Below are 13,858 nucleotides of genomic sequence, written 5' to 3'. Positions count from 1 at the left end.
GCGGAAAATAAAAATTCTGTTTGGGTCATGAACTAATTTTGAGACATGAACATTTGAAAAATGCTGGAAATTTCTGGAAAATAACAATTCACTTTGTTTCACAAACTAATTTTTAGACACAAACATTTGAAAAATGCGCGAAATCGCCCAGCACACGTGAGAGCGTTTGAGTTGCCATGGGAACAGCCATCCTCCAGCCGCCCACGCACGGCGTCACCCACGCATCGCTCTTTGTCTCATCTCATTGTGTACAAGACGTTCGTCAATTCGCTTAGCATTTTTTTGCGCTAAAACTTGTGATTTTCTTCATAATGGGCCCTAAGAAAGTGAAGAGTGGTGGTGAAAGTAAGAAAGTGAAGAGTGATGGTGAGAAGAGGGTGCAGAGGAAGATAACCATTGAAATAAAGAAAGAAATTATAGAAAAGTTTGAACGTGGTGTTCGCGTGACCGATATCGCAAGTGAGTACAAGATGGCCAAGTCGACAATTTCGACAATTTTGAAAAACAAGGATGCCATTAAAGCAGCAGGAGCAACTTGCTCGGGAGCAATCAACTGACGAAGAGGAGGCTGGGGAGGAAGTTACAGATGTCAGCAGTGATGTGATAAAAGCCGCATTGGAAAAGTGGAATGATGTCCAGTGCTTCCTTGAATTGTATCATCCGGACAAAATTGTTACGAACAGGATCGTGAATATGCTCAATGAAAATTTAATGAGCCATTTCAGAAAAGTTATGCAAGGAAGGAAAAGGCAACAGACATTGGATAAGTTTGTGATTAAACGTTCACCAAAAAAACCTAGAAGAGTTGAATCTCCGGAACGAGATCTCCCCGACCTGGATGGGGGAGGGTCTCCTTCCGCACAATAACCTCCTCCCCACCCACCACCCTCCTCTTCTCTTGTCCGTCAAGCCAGAAGTCTCGCCAGTCATAGTAAGTGTTCACTTTACAAACGTTTTTATAGTGTTAGTTTACCATTTTAAATTATATTATTAGATATATTAAGGTTTTTTACACTGACTTTTACATTATCTGTGTAAAATAAGGCAAAATATACATAATATATATTGGTTCGTAGGGGTCGAGAACCAATTAATATTATTCCCATTAAACCTTATGGGGAAATTAGCTCCGAGTCACGAACAATTTGGAACACGACCAAGGTCTAGGAACGGATTGTGTTCGTGAGTCAAGGGTCTACTGTAGTACATCGTTAGCTTTCTTCGGAAATGTTCCTTTTGAAGAGGTCTCTTGAGTGTACAGAGTGGTAATCAAAAGCAGTATTCCTAAAACGTTATTACCATGAGCTCATGGTAATGAGGTGGTATGAAAAGTTCTGACCCCATAGGTGCTTCGGCAGAAAACCACGGGTTTTCTTGATATGATGGTTATGCCAAGATATTACTGGAAAATCACATAAATACTGCAAATTAACCCAGCATTTCTAGGCTTGTCACTTTAGAACAAAGTCCTATTATTTATAAGCTTGTGTTTTGTTTCATGTTCTTTGTTGCCAAACCCTATGGGTATCTGAATAAAGAATGTGGTTTATTACTTGTGACTTAACCTTGGATCAATATTTTATCTGGGTGGTTGGGATTGATATTTAGGAGCTAAGCCATTTCATCACCTTTAAGCTCCTTTAAGGACAGATAGTGGGTACACTAAAAAAAATAGGTTTTGACTTGGGAAAACCTATTTTTGGTAGCCACTGTGAGTCCTCAAGGAAATTCTATTTTTGGTAGACTCTGTGAATCTTCAAACCCACCCTCCTCCTGTGACGAAAAGGCATGGGACTGGGTTGAACAATTATCCTGCACAGACCTGAAATAGTAATAAGTGTGTAAAGGATAAGAATTGAACCTAGGTAGTTGGTGTAGACAAAGATACAGTAGTATAAGGATTCGAGAGTCCTTATACTATTATATCAATGTGCCAACTTGCACTATTCTGGCCAACACTAACTAGAAGAGAATTCTGAGATTGGTTGATCTGTCTCATGGAGCTCTGGGGGGACCATGAGAGTAACTCCTTTGAGGACACACAGTGGCTACCAAAAATGGGTTTTCCAATGTCAAAACCTGTTATTTAACTGATATTTAACTCCCGTTGGGTCAGTCATGGATTAGAATTCAGTTTGTTATTGTTTGATGTAGTCATGAATTGTTAAGTTTGTTTTTATGATTAATTGTTTACTTGGTTACAATAAAATAAGGGCTTTGAAAATTTGGCTGATGAAAATTCCATGTACTAATTTCAACTTTGTGAACAGTTACAAAAATGCATTTTAGCTTTAGTCTTGGGTTTGAAATTCTAATTCAGTGCAAAATGCGATGATAGTGCCAGAGTCCGCTCTGAGCTCTTGATTAAAGTGTTCCAATGTATTGTTATTAGTAAAAGATTTTATTAAGATCATTTATTGAAAATACCATGAGTTTCAAACCAAAAATCTGAATGGATATTCTCATAGTGTTTTAGTTTAGCATGTTGATTATAGTTAACTGATATGTCTAGATACAGAGGTTGACTGCAGTAGATCAATTATAAATCATCACCAATTCTTCTCTAGAACAAATCTTAACATAACATCCCTTTATAAATTATTTATAAGATTTGGGATGCAAATTGCTTAATGTGTGTGACAGATTTTAATGCTTAGACTTAGGGTATGAAAAAATACCTTGCTGTTCAAGAATAATCTACTTTGTGATGTATTTTGGGATTAAAGAACAATCTTCTTGAATATCAGATTGATAAACCTGGCCGCACTGATTCAGTATTGTAAAGATTATTCTAAAAATTAGTCATCACCCTCTCTTTCACACATGCAAATGGTCTCGGAATAAAATTACAGCTTATGGTCATAAATCATCGTATTTTATTAGTTTCTCACAATCATTCTTTAATTAAGGTGGGAGGTTCATAATTTTAATTAGCTGCTAAAAGTTTTTAATTGCATTTAGATAATTTTTCTTTAAAATTATGTATTGCAGCATAGTAATTAGTTCATGAATTGAAAATTTTCTCCAGGGGTCTGGTTATATATTAAATTTGTTTTGTGTATATTTAAAGAAAGAGGTCTAGTATATTTAATGAGATAAAAACATTATTAGTTGTATGAAGTATGGTATTTGATCATGGTAAAGAGATATGCATGTATTGTGGTAAACAGTATGTTAAATAATTTTCTGTGAGGCAGTCCTCCGGTGTTATCGGCGGCCTCGGTTATTGGCGATCTGGTTTTAAGGAGCTTGTCTAGCAACAACAGTAACTGAATTTTCTGCGTCAATGTGCACCGACAACCGGGGATCGATGCTATTATCACCAATTTTTGGTTATATCTCTGATTTTCGGTTATTGACATGCCGACTGGAATGGAACCCCTGCCGATAACCTGGGACTGCCTGCAATATTTGCTGATGTTTGAATGATTTTTTTTATCAGTACTACAAGTGAATTTCACAAGTTTCACAATTACCATTCACAATTCATATAAAAGTCTGTCATTTTCATCCAAATATGGGGGTTAGTGCCATCAGCGCACCTTTTGTGGGTGCTCTGTAGGTGTTACTTAAGATTCTTTGCTGCATCCCTTTGGCCCCTAGCTATAACCCCTTCCATTCTTTTCATTGTACCTTCATTCATATTCTCTTCTTCCATCAAACTTTCCACCCTCTCCCAAAAATTGTTTGGTAGTGCAACCACAAGGTTTTCATCTTATGCACCTTGCAGTCTTTTTACTTTCATTTTCCATATTTCAATGATGAATGGCCTCATAGGTCCCAGGTCTTGGCCTTTGGCCTTAAGTCTATATTCTGCTCTATTATTCATTATTTTCATAGCTAAGTCATTGTAATTTCACCTCATCATCAAAATGTAAGTTTACTGTACCTGTAACTAAATTTTCATTGTAATTCTTGACCAAAACATATTTTAGTCATGCACTTGTCAGATTGTTCAGCATACTTCATAAGTTCTTCCTGAATCCCAATTTTTTTTCATGTATTTATACAATAGTTGGATGTAAGGGAGCATACACATTACTAATTCTATTAATTTAGTTTTGTTTTGTAAACATTTTGTTTCTGTGAGTATTTTTTCTGCAAGTTTTTCATGGTGAAAAGACAATTCATGAACTGATATTTGACTGAAAGGATGTATGGTACAGTACTATAAAACCTCAGCTCATCATTCTTCTGTATTTATCAGCTGCTTTATTATGATAATATACAGCGCCTCAGTGGTATGGTTGGTAGGGTCTTCGCCTGCCACGAGTTTGATTCTCAGGCATTCCATTGAGGGATCGAAGATGCTGAATAACCACTGGTACCATGCAACATAAAAACACCATACAAACAAACAATCAGGATATGTTTAAAAATCTCATAAATTGTTTGGAAAGTTTAGAGGTTTAGGAACCAGCACTGTCAGGTGTATGATATCTAGAAAATATTAAAGTGGAAGCTGTAGGATAGGGTCTTTGCTACTTAACAGACTGTTAATTATCAGAGTCAGACCTCATAGCATCTTTTGAGGGGCTACCGTATAGCTCTATAGACATTTATCCAGATAAGCAAATCACAGTTTTTTAATATATTTTGTCATATTAGTACAAAAAAGGAATTCAAAATATCAAGTAATATGGTTATGTATGCCAAATTAAATTTCTTGCCGAAAACTTGAAGCATTTTTTTAGTGGTTGCTTATCTTAGTCTGTATGGTTTTTAACATTATTATTGGAACTTGAACATTTTGTAGTGCTTGCCTCCACTGCCTGCAACAAATTTGGTGGACAAAAGTATGGATTTTTTGGAAGGATAAAAGGCAAAATAGTAGTTCCAAAGAGCAGCGATGAAATACATGGACAGCATAAGAAGCATTGAGAAAATATATGAGAAGATTAAAGTTTTCAGTTCATGGACCATGAAATGGTTTATACAATATTGGATTTAGGTGAAATTCAATAGTTTGCTATATAACTTTTCAGTGAAATAGCATGGTGGTATTTTTGGTTGATACAAAGGGTTCATTGAATGATGCATAAAAGCTGAGTTGAGGTTGCCTGATCCAAGTTTTCTTTGATGTATCTCTAAATTTATGTCTGCTTGGTGTCAGCATTCCACTTTTTCAACTTCTTCAGAACAAGTAAATCAATTTCAACCAGGTTTGGCACAAACCATTGTTAGGTGAAGTGAGTGTTTAAATGAGTGGTCACATCCTCATATCAAGGAAAGATAATTAGAAAGAAATAGGGTGGAGTCATTTGTGCCTCTTCTTTTTTGAACTGTCACATCAGAAAGAACAAAACTGGTGAAAGATTCTTTGTAGAATGGGGCCACAGTAGGGTTCCATAGTTTGAAATTGAAATATGTAGGAAAAATATGTAAAATCTTCTAGATCATGATAGCTACATATTGTCAGGTAAACATGCATTTTCACCTGTAGATCCTTTTATTTTATCTCTTTTATTTTTGGATTTCTCTATGTACAACCATTCCAGCTCCATCTTTTCAGTACCTTAAGTGTTGAATGACTGAAGTGCCCCAGTGCTTGGCTATATAGCCTAACTTTCAGGGTTCATTCATTCATAGTTTACATGAGGATTGTAGGCTGCTTATTTCATCAAGAGAGAAGCCTGTACTAAACTGTAATGCCCTACAACACTACTGTTACCAACACCATACACATGGAGGTGTGATGGTCGCTGTCCTTTGTGTCACTTGGGAGTACTATATTAGTTTTGCTTTTCTGCAATTATTCTTATGGTTTTGTAGCTACTTTGGTATTGATGCATAGTTGTATTGTCTATTGTTCATTCTACTAGTGTTTCAATAATTTTTAATGACTGCTGTTCTGGTGTTCTGTTAGTACTTTGTACTAGCATTCACCAGTATACTGGTTTTTCTACACAATTCCACTGACTGTTTTACTGGTTGTCCTGTAGACAGTTTATTGTTTTACTGAATATAGTTGTGGGGTCCACTGTTTTAGTGATATTCCGTTATTCAGCTGCCTGAGTAATTTGCCACAGACCTCCATAGTATCCCCTGTAGGCTGAACTAATGTATTTTATCCTAGGGTCCTTATTTGAATGACTTTGACAGCATGGAGAGGTTACCATACCCTTAACTTCTACAGTCTCTTTCTGGGTTTAAAGATTTAATGACCTTCAATTTAATCATTGTTTCTGCTGAAAATTATTATCAAAGAATGTGGATTACCTCATGTCACAAACCAGAAGTCAGTTGGTGTAACTTCAACTTCTTTCAAGAACCAACTCTAGGTCATTCAGATGAATTTTGGGGAGTTTCCCCACCTTTTGATGTTGGGGAGGGAACCTCAAACATAGCAGTCACCAATTGAGTGAACTCACCTCTTCAGCTCAACACCGTACATTCACTATCACTGTAACTTAACAGCTTTGAAAGGAAAAATGGCTTTTCATCAGTCTATGAAGAAGACTTCACACATATTCAAGTTTTAAGTTATGAAGAATGAACTCTTGCTACTTTAGTTCTATAAAAAATCCAACCAAATCAAATATTTGGCAAGTAGGAAAAAATAGTCTACCTTCTCATCCCAGCAGAAACCTCAGTACATTTCCTCTGCCAATGTGGAACCAGAAAAATTTGTTTCTGGTGATTAGAAATTCATTTCTCAATATAATGTGGTTCAGATCCCACAATAAGCTGTAGGTCCCATTGCTAGGTAAGCAATTGGTTCCTAGCCACATAAAAATATCTAATTCTTTAGGCCAGCCCTAGGAGAGCTGTTAATCAGGTCAGTGGTCTGGTTAAACAAAGTATACTGAACTTTTTTTTCAGTACATTCCTTCTAGCTGTGAATAGAGGTTAGACCTGTGAGAATTGAGAATCTTGCTCTAAAGGTATGACAAAGCCAACTTAGAATCATTATGGCTACCTTGGAGCTGGGGAAATGTTGCAGCTATTTTTGGTTTTAGACCTTGCCTGTGGCTTCAGTTCAGTACCTCATTAATCATTGTAATCCTGATCTCATTCCTTCAGATTGTAAAAAGTTTTCTACAGACTTGGTTCATAATCTAGAAAATAAAAAAGCATTGTCTTTTGCAAAGTATTCATGTTTTTAAACAATCTCTACACTAGTTACACAAATTATGTACAGTAGTCAGTTTGTTGTTTGGTAACTTGTTCTCAGTAATATTGATATTTTATCTGAGAGTAATATTACATTTTCTGTGGATATTAAATGTCCTGCCTCTGCATTATGGAAATGAAAGTGATTGGTAGGGAGGTCACTGAAAAATGATAAAAATGTATAAGATATACAGAACTGTGGTAACCATGTAGCTCAAGTTTGAATAAGCATTTCTGTAACTTCCTTGTATCTGGTATTTGAATAAGCAGAACTCTCATGCAACCTGAAAGTTTGTCCTTGAACTGTAGGGAGACTTAAGAGAAAAGGAATGTTTAATTTCAAAGAAATGCAGAAAACATTTTGTTTTAAGCCAATCATCTAATTTTAATACCATTCATGTGAGTGTGTAGATTAAAATACTCGGCTACTCAATTTGCCTCCCTCTTACACCACTGCTTCTCTACTGCCTCTAATGGATAATTCTGACAGTGACAATCATTAAGTGCTTAAATTTGCCAAAAAAATAAAATAAAATAATAATAATAATAAATAAAAAAGTTAAATATAAGCAAGTACTACTATATAAAAAGAAAAAAATCACAAAAATTAGGCTGCAGCACTTACAAGTTGATGGCTTTGTTTTGATTATTGAGCTGTATGCATTTGAGTGTTTCAAATGGACTGAAGTACTGTGACCTCAGCTAATACAGTTTACTGATTATTGTAGTTTTCAATTTATTTACTGTAAAATGCTTTGTTGTATGTTATTTAAAGTTAAATCCATTTTATGAGGTTGATATCCAGGGAAATGAAAAACTTCAACAGAACTTGTCTTGCCCAACAGTCACTATCTCAATTTATAGGGACATGTGTACATACATGTAAGTTACATGTAGTATATATATACAAATGTATCAAGCTGGAGTAAACTAAACTTTCTGTACATTTGCTTGCCTTGCTCTTGACAGGTTATTCTTCATAACAAAAAAAAAAGTGTTAGGCAGAGAGAGGGAAAGATCCCTTTTAAATACATAAAAAGTTTTTTGAGAGGGGGGGACAGCAAACCGTAAATTCCTCAATAAATGGTTTTTGCGGATAAAAAAAAAGGGGTTGTGTTTATGTCACCTACAGTATCGATATATGAATTTAAGCACCACACTACCATCCGAGTGAGGAGAGCACAGGATAACGTTCAATTTACAGTGTTATGAATTATTGGGTCACAGGGGTGCTGGTTATGATGAATTTACTGTACACTTCAAAATCTATCCAACTCAAAAATCTTGTTTGGTATTGTGAAACTAATTATTGAAGAAGCTGTCAGTAATGAACTTATGAATACTATTTATACATCAATGTTGTGTATTTGCTTTTGCAGGGAAAGTAAATTTCATTTTGTATATTCCAGTTTTTTCTTTTAATATATGAACACCATAAAATAACATTTTAGCAGCTGGAGTTTACATATCTGTGATGTCTTGTGTCAGTTGACTAACAAAATTTAAATCTTATTGTTTTCTTTCATTTTGTATTACTTCAGGAAACAAAGTAACATTATGATTACAGTGACTAGATATATTATCAGATTTTAAATCTAAACCTTACAAATCCTTGTTAAAATTTTGTTAATTTTTAGTATTTTAATGTGTTTAGTCATCAAATTGCATTTTGTTTTTAAGTAATGCAGTACAGTAGTAGTACATAGTTTTTACTAAAAAGAACAAATCATTCAAGCTAGTCCTTTGAGAATCAATTGAGACATTAATATTCTAGGTTTTTATATCTTGATTTTTAATAGCAGATCAATATCCAAACTTATTCTTGAAGTTGTGCTAATACAGTGGACCCCCGTATTTGTGTTCTCTGGATTTGCTGACTCTCACATTCGCAGATTTCTCTGTAACGTTTCCCTGCATTATTCGCCTATTTGCAGTACATATTTTTCCATGAGAAAAATCCACAAATTCCTGGTTTTTTTTATCAATTTTATTATAAAATGCATTATTTGTGATAAAATATTAAAAAAAAAAAAAACTGATAAAAAAAAAAAAAACTGTGTTTCTTGAGATTTAACAAACAAAACAGGAGGTTTTAAGCATTTTTATAGGGGTTCCAAGTATTCGTGGGTTCTAACTATTCATGGGGGTGTCTGGTACGCATCCCCTTGAATACGGGGGGACCACTGTACTCATGTAAGTCACCATAGCACTGCAGTCCCCCAGGTTACGTCAGGTTTGGGTCACGTCATTCTAGACTTAAGGCACTTGCCTCACATTGCAGTTAACCTAATTTTTCAGGGCCGTAGGGCGATTTACGGTGCCATTTCCCTGACTTACAGCACTTATGGGGCCATAGGAGCTGTTAACGGGGTTTTAAGTGCTATTTATTCCCATTATAATTAGGATGCTTCAGGTTATGGTGATTTTCAGCTTAGAGCGTGCCACCAGGAATAGAACCCCCCACTGTAAACTGGGGACTGATTTTATTCAGGTCTACTTAATATACAGTATTTAATTTTTTGTAAATCATGAATATTATATTTGAAACACACTGAGCAACTCTTATGCATTGCATTTTATTAGCTTTTGACTTGGAATTATAATAGTACTATAATCAATCAAAATTTTTGGATTGAACGCAGTTAAAAATTAAAATGAGTTTGTAATGCTTTATTTCATGAGCAATTTTATCTTGCTTTTATCTTTACAATTTTCTTATGATTAAAGTTGACCCCTGCTATTTGTGGACTCCGTGGATTTTTTTATGGGCCGTATAGTACATATACTTATTATTTGCAGAAAATTCGCCTATTTGCAGTATTTTTCACTGAAAAATATTTACAAATTACTGTATTTTAAAATTTTCAGGGCTAAATGCACTTTTCTTGGTAAAACTATTAAAATACTAGGGTATAAGCATTTTTAGTGTTTTTGTGTGCTTTAAACTATCAAAGTAGGCAGTTCTGAGCATTTTTAAGAGGGGTTTTCAGTATTTGCTGATTTTAGATATCTGGGGGATGTGGTACCCAAACCCCTGCAAATATGGGGTGTTATTTTGTTAAAACATTTGGTCTATGGTATTGGATAAAATCACTGAAAACATTTTTTTCTTTTTAATAAAAGGTAAAATCATGATCTCCTTACTGTTAAATTTTATTTTTATTTATATTCTATGGAACTTGGAAAAAATACTGTTCATCTAAGATGGTAATATATCTTTAAAAAGGTTGTATAAAATTAATCAGTGCCATTCACATTAGAATACCATATCAGTTCTGTCCATTGAAAGGAGTGAATTGGTGCATAATTTTTCCATTTTCTCAAAATTAGTATTTTAACTGTATTATAATATATTTTCTCTACATAATACAATCAGTTGAAGATTGAGTCCTATTAGTATTTTCCAAACCATAGGACCATTTGCTAGTTATTGCATAAAACAAAATTATGTAAGAAATTGGTGTTTGGCAGGGTATAAACAGCTGTTCAGAATTAACTATACAAGTTTTATACATTTTGAACTTTGATGATTTAATCCATAGTTGGGGTTACAGTTTTTATTTAGCCTTTTCTGTGTGTTATTCTTGTGCCCTCCCTTCATCTATTAATTTTTTACTCAAGTCTTCCTTAAATGCAGTCTGTCCATCTTTCTTTTTACTTCCTCTTCTTCATGTCTCGCACTTCCATGAACTGTCCTACACATGATGCTCTTATTAAGTGCCTAAACATTCTCTCTTGACCTTTGGGACCTTTGGGCTTTCTGTGAGATTTGAGTGATTTTTCCTGGTCATTTGATGTACAGTATTCATTTCTTTTCATTACATGCATCCTTTTCTATTCCTTATTTTTGCCACATCTAACATTTTGTTTTCATTTTTTCATTAGTACTGTTTTTAACTAATGCAGCACAGCAAATCTTACCACCACATTATAAACGTTCTTGTACACATGAAGAGTTGTCAAAATTACCAGGTCAATTTGTAGTATTATTATTAGTAAAAGAAAAGAAAATAAAATGTGTGCAGCAGCTGTCTGCATTATCTCCATCTGGAGTACATCTTTAGCTACATTTAGTGAATGTACACTAGATGTAAGACTTTTCTAGCTCTTGCTATCCTGGGTAGGATAGATAGAGTTGGAAAAATTTTGTAATTAATATTTTGGCAGATCTACTATTATATACTACATTATGTATAAGGCAATAAAATTTGTTAGATATCTGTAGTAGACCATGCAATTTGGTCCATAAAAGTAGTGAATTAAGTCGGGAATTAATGAATTGTGAATTTTTTTTCACATAATGGAGTAGTACTAAGTGATTTTTATTCATTCTACATTCTGAAGTTAGGCAACATAAATAAAACAGCTATCTTAATAATCCCAAGTTTATTACAAGATAAAACAGTTCTGTACTTTCTGTACATGTTTACCAAGCCCATTATATATATCACTCATATTATGAAACATGGTTTCAGTCGAAATGTTTAGCCTGTTCTTCCCAGAAACCTTGACCAATTTAAGGTGAATGAAATTCTCTGCAATGTTTTACAATGTTTAATTTTATTGCTTTACACATGTAATAGGGCATATACTAAAATGATAGGACATTACTCAAATCCACAATTCCGCTTTTTGCCTATCCTTTGGTTCATTTAGTAAAGATAAAAGATTTCACATGGTTAATTTTACTTAGGCCCTGTAAAAGTTTTTCTTTTTTACCAAAACAGAACCTTGTGTGTTCATTTGTTTTAAATCCTCTTCCTTGTATTTCTAGTGTATTCCTCAAAGCATAATATGTGGGTTGATATAGATAAAATATTAATATATCATACCATATTAATTTCTACAAATAAAAGCAACAAAGCGCATGACAACCTTGTAACAGTAAGTATTAATTAAAAGCAGCTTTTATTTGCTTACTCTTTCCTGTTGGTAAATGTATTTTCCAAAATGCAATGTTCAACAACTACTATAACCATGTGTTTATTCTTAAGTGTAGATGATAGAAGAGGGAAAAGTAAATCAGATTATTGTGGTTGTGTTGAAAAGATGTAACATTGCACAGGTTGTAGTTTTACATATTAATCTCATACCTTATGGTTTTTATTGTCTTTTGTTAATTTTTTATGCACTATTAAATCCTAAGGAATGTCAATATTGAGTTTTACCCTTGTAGATTAAATAAAAACTCTTGATATATTTTATTTTCATCATTCTGTAGTCTATTATAAGGTACACATCCATGTGTACAAATTTTTTATGCCATAATATTTTTATTAAATCTTGAAGAATATAGTAAGTAGGAAGTTTTGGAAAAACCATTTTTGCTCTCTCTGTAGCCCTTTAATGCATGAAGTCTGTTCTGACACAGATGTAATTTTTAATAAATTTGGCATATATGTAGTGCTCTTCTCCATTTTTTCAATTTTTTGTTATGTTTTTCTTCCACAGGACAGACAACCTAGGTTCATTAGATCCTGTCAACTCTACTCATAACACCACCTCTACCACGCCTGCTGCATCAAATTTTGAGCAAATCATTGACTTGGGTCAAACTAAGCTCAGTAATGAGGATGCTGTTAATAGCAATCCTCCTTCACCTTTCATAGCATTTGAGCAGAATCTGAACAAGAAGCAGAGCCAGGAGAATACAAGCACAGTTCCAGGTATGCAAATACGTAAATAAAAACGCATCCTGAAAAGAATTATTTGGCTATAGTATAAAAGTTTCAAGTTTTAAGACAGTCTTTCACATTGAAAGGTTGTGTACTGATACCTTCATTTTTTGTATTGGAGGTAATCCTAGTGAGAATATTACTCATTTCACTTCTAAAATGGTTATTTTCTTCATTATTCCACTTTGATTTCCTCATAAAATGTGAAGACTGAATATATAACACTTTCTAGAACCATAGCATTTTCGGGGAAAAGGAAATTATAGTTTGCATACCTGCTATAGCTACTATTATGCAGTTCTTGTCAGTCTTTAGAAATCCAAATAAGTGCTCTTACAATTTTTTTAAGGCAAACCAATAAATTAACCATTTCAGTAGTTAACAATGGAGACATTGCCTGCTGATTCTATATTTGAAGGCTTAAGCTTAATTTTCTAATATTTGCAAGTTTTCCATACTGTCAGTTAATCAAACATTGAATGTTTTTTTCCAGCCAGCAACCAAAATAATGAACATTTTGATTATGCTAATATAGCTATCATCAAATTTAGGTTATAAGTTGGTCATTAATTATCAATTTATGACGCAGACACCAAATATCTAAATCGTGGGTAATTCCAGGAGTTACTGTCTGGTTTTAATATTTCTAAAACTCAAGTATTCTATGAAACTTTCGTATCAGTGATGAGCTTAAATAATACAGTCTGGTAGGTTTTGACTTTTAAAATGGAGTAAAGAGCAAATGATGATTAACATATTTAAATTATACCCTTAAATTATTTAGGATTTTCAAGAGCACATAATAAATTTACTAAAATTTCTGCATACTTTAGCATTTGTATCAATCCTCTTGCTTGCCTTATAAAAGCATAATTTGTACAATTTTAAATAAAAATTCCATATTTTATCAACCAGCTAAAGGTTTGGTATGGATAGAAAAAAAATATTGCAATTTTTTTATATTTTATTTTTTGAGTATATTATATAAAATATATCCTGTGTAATGTATAAAGAAATTAAAAATAATGTATCAGACCATTAACAAAACCAATATTTTAAAAAAAGTGTGC

At 33.6% G+C, this 13,858-nt stretch overlaps 1 protein-coding gene across 17 annotated transcripts in view; it reads left to right on the top strand.

The window, feature by feature from the left end:
• Nucleotides 1-13,858, top strand: part of LOC135216899 (serine/arginine repetitive matrix protein 2-like) — a 622,749-nt gene that overhangs the window by 592,112 nt on the left and 16,779 nt on the right. For all 17 annotated transcript variants that reach the window (XR_010314960.1, XR_010314975.1, XR_010314977.1 and 14 more), the window contains one exon: nucleotides 12,565-12,779. Coding sequence is in view for 1 of the 17 variants with exons in the window: in XM_064252445.1 (XP_064108515.1) it covers nucleotides 12,565-12,779 (215 nt within the window). In the remaining 16 variants the exon portion in view is untranslated. The remainder of the gene's footprint in view (nucleotides 1-12,564; nucleotides 12,780-13,858) is intronic.

This window comes from Macrobrachium nipponense, chromosome 19 (genome assembly GCF_015104395.2).
Source record: "Macrobrachium nipponense isolate FS-2020 chromosome 19, ASM1510439v2, whole genome shotgun sequence".
In the NCBI taxonomy this organism is placed as follows: Eukaryota; Metazoa; Arthropoda; class Malacostraca; order Decapoda; family Palaemonidae; genus Macrobrachium; species Macrobrachium nipponense.
This window is presented reverse-complemented; position numbering and strand designations above follow the sequence as displayed.